This window comes from Anarrhichthys ocellatus, unplaced genomic scaffold (genome assembly GCF_004355925.1).
Source record: "Anarrhichthys ocellatus isolate YVR2014 unplaced genomic scaffold, GSC_Weel_1.0 scaffold3361, whole genome shotgun sequence".
Lineage (NCBI taxonomy): Eukaryota > Metazoa > Chordata > Actinopteri > Perciformes > Anarhichadidae > Anarrhichthys > Anarrhichthys ocellatus.
Genome location: NW_022283335.1, coordinates 1 through 3,439, shown reverse-complemented (window position 1 = coordinate 3,439; position 3,439 = coordinate 1). Strand labels below are relative to the sequence as shown.

General features: G+C 52.4%; 1 protein-coding gene across 1 annotated transcript; it reads left to right on the top strand.

The window, feature by feature from the left end:
- Positions 1-328: 328 nt before the first annotated feature.
- Positions 329-3,435, top strand: LOC116378904 (conserved oligomeric Golgi complex subunit 8-like; the record flags this gene model as incomplete). The annotated part of the gene is made up of 5 exons (XM_031840811.1): positions 329-877; positions 1,090-1,297; positions 1,879-2,673; positions 2,757-2,925; positions 3,271-3,435. Coding segments are annotated over exons 1-5 (1,669 nt in total), but the record flags the coding sequence as incomplete, so codon positions are not given.
- Between the last annotated feature and the right edge of the window lie 4 nt (positions 3,436-3,439).

Below are 3,439 nucleotides of genomic sequence, written 5' to 3'. Positions count from 1 at the left end.
TATTCATACTAGTTTGTTGCACTTATTGTATTCATATTCATTTGTTGCACTTATTGTATCCGTAGTAGTTTATTTCTGTACGTCTGCTCTGGTTTATGCTCTTAGATGCTTGTTTAAAGGAGATGCACTTATGACTTCTGGTGACTAGTAGTTCTCTTGAATACCGATGTTGAATACACTTATTGTAAGTCGCTTTGGATAAAAGCGTCTGCTAAATGACTGTAATGTAATGTAATGTACTTTTTACTGTACTACATCTGTCTGACACCTTTACTTACTTAACTTTAGTCACACTGCGCATGCACGTTGTCTCGTTCTACCATCCAGTTCAGCTTGTGGCGGTAAAGCGCATCTGGTTCACCAACCACCAATAACACTAACGAAGAAGAAGAAAGCGGAAACCGGGAACCAGGAAGTGGATGTCAACACGTCTGTGTTCTAGAGAACTCTGTTATTATCTATTATATTATACATATCTTATATATTAGTCTGTCTCACTGACGAACCTCCAGCAGTAGCGGTTCTCCCGGTACTTCCGGTCCAATATGGCGGCGGTGGTGGACGTGGAGGATGAGAGTATTCTGGCCTCGATCTTTAAGGACAGCTTCCCGGACAGCTGGAGGGACAACCAGGACTTCTCCGTCTACCTGTCCGAGCTCAGCTCCTTCGGAGTGGACAAGCTGAGCCGAGAGCCGGAGCGTCTGTCGGAGGAGCGGGCTCAGATCCTCCAGCAGACCGAAGAACTGGCCTTCTGCAACTACCAGACCTTCATCCGGACCGCAGACTGCACCCAGAACACCTACCGGGACTTTGGTCGCGTGGAGAGCAGCGTGACCCGGATGTTGGACAAACTGCCGGGCTTTGGAGAGAGATGCAGGTCAGTGATGAGGTTTAGTCGGAGTACAGGTGGACCAGACTACCTGATCCTCAGACTACCTGACTACCTGATCCTCAGACTACCTGATCCTCAGACCCTCAGACTACCTGATCCTCAGAACCTCAGACTACCTGATCCTCAGACCCCCTAACCCTCAGATCCGTGTTGTGTTCAGGGTCTTCTGACTCCCATGTGATCCGTGTTGTGTTCAGGTCCTTCATGAAGGAGGCGGAGCAGATCGGAGTCAGTCGCCGGATGAACAGCCTGACGTTGAACCGTCACACTGAGATCCTTGAGATCCTGGAGATCCCTCAGCTCATGGACACCTGTGTCCGCAACGGGTACTACGAGGAGGCTCTGGAGCTGGCGGCCTACGCCAAGAGGCTGGAGAAGAAGCACTCGTCTCTCCTCGTCATCCAGGTGAGTCCAGGGACCCGGTCCACACAGTTCACCAAGTAAACCAGGTTTATCTTTCGTTAGTCTGACCCAGTTCATTAGGTTCCATAAAGTCAACATAGTTCAAGCTCAGTCACCATGTGCAGACTAACTGTATATATTATTATATTATGATATATTAATATATATTATGATATATTATATTTATTAATATGATATATTAGTATATGATCATATATGTAGTGACTAGCCACTCGGCTGGGTACGGGAGAAGATCGTGTTTCCAGGCTTTTCACACTTTTGGATGAGGTTCCCGTTTAATTGGAGTTCACAGATGATAATACAACTTGATAGCACTTAGTTTCCTGGTCTCCCTCTGGTGTGTCTGGTTTGCGGTAAAAACCGTGCAATCTCCCCGTCACCGCTGAATCATCACCTTTGTCAGTTGCACCTGTGCCCCGTATATTAACTACCTGCCACACTAATACACACTGCCACCCGTGGTCAACCTGAGAAGGGCTCCCAATTCAAACATATAATACACATACATAACTAATGACTCCTACAATATATTATGATATATTATATACACAATATATCCTCAGGGGATCGTGCGTGAGGTGCGTCAGTCTGCTCAGCTGATGCTGAACCAGCTGCTGCAGCAGCTCCGCAGTAACTCTCAGCTGCCCGCCTGCCTGCGTGTGATTGGCTACCTGCGGAGGATGGACGTGTTCACGGAGGCGGAGCTCCGGGTGAAGTTCCTGCAGGCTCGAGGCTCCTGGCTCCGGTCCATCCTCGCCGCTGTGCCAGAGGACGACCCTTACTTCCACATCACCAAAACCATCGAGGCCTGCAGGGTCCACCTGTTCGACATCATCACGCAGTACAGAGCCATCTTCTCCGACGAGGATCCGGTGAACGAGGCGCCGGTGAACGAGGCCGCCATCTTCCACGGCTGGGTGGTGCAGAAGGTGGCAGAGTTCCTGGAGACCTTAGAGAGGGATCTGCAACGGGGCGTTGGGGGTCGCCTGGACTCCCTGCTGGGTCAGTGCATGTACTTCGGTCTGTCCTTCAGCCGGGTCGGGGCAGACTTCCGCGGGCAGCTGGCGCCGATGTTCCAGCAGGTGGCGGCGGAGATGTTCTGCAGAGCCGTGCGGGAGGCGGCGGACAAGTTCCAGGAGGACATGAACCGGTACACACTCATTGCCCTGCCGTCTGTTTTAGGGGGGGCCCCCGGGAACCAGACCGGAACCCTGCAGCCCCCCATGTCCCTGCTGGACTTCCAGCCGCTGGCCTGCTTCCTCAACAACATCCTGACGGCCTTCAACGACCTGCGGCTCTGCTGCCCCGTGGGACTGGCTCAGGACGTGGCCTCCTGTCTTCAGGACGCCCTAAACACGGTAAACTTTAACTACTTCATGTCTCAGGTGGGACCCGGGTCTCGTCTGGTGTGTTGATGTTGTCGGTCTTGTTTTCCCGTCAGGTGACCCGTCAGATCCTGGTGTTCCACCGGGCCGAGGAGTCGGCCTTCAGCAGCAGAGAGAAGCAGCTCTTCCTCCTCTTCTGCTCGGCCTACGCTGAAGACCTGCTACCGTTCCTCAACCGCTGCCTGCAGGTCCTGTTTCCTCCGGCTCAGATCGCACTCATCCTCGGTGAGGAAGACCAGTCCTGACCCGCATCCTCACCCGCATCCTGACCCACATCCTGATTAATATTAAACATGAATATTAAATATGAATAATGGAATAAACCTGGTCTCGGTCTAAACCCGGTCTGAACCCGGTCTGAACCCGGTCTCTGTCTAAACCTGGTCTTTGTCTAAACCCGGTCTCTGTCCAGACCTGGTCTCTGTATAAACCCGGTCTGAACCTGGTCTCTTGTCTGAACCCGGTCTCTTGTCTGAACCTGGTCTCTCTCTAAACCCGGTCTGAACCTGCTCTCTGTCTGAACCCGGTCTGAACCTGGTCTCTGTCTAAACCTCATCTCTGTCTCTTCAGGAGTTCCTCCCACTCAGCTGCACCGGTTCGGTGGTTTGGGCTCCATTGACCTCGTCGTCGTCCTCCGACCGCTGGACTTCCTGCTCCCTCAGAGAGAGACCCAGATCCAGGACCCGACCTTTGAGACCCAGATCCAGGACCCAGGACCGGAGTCAGGAGGGCTGGACCC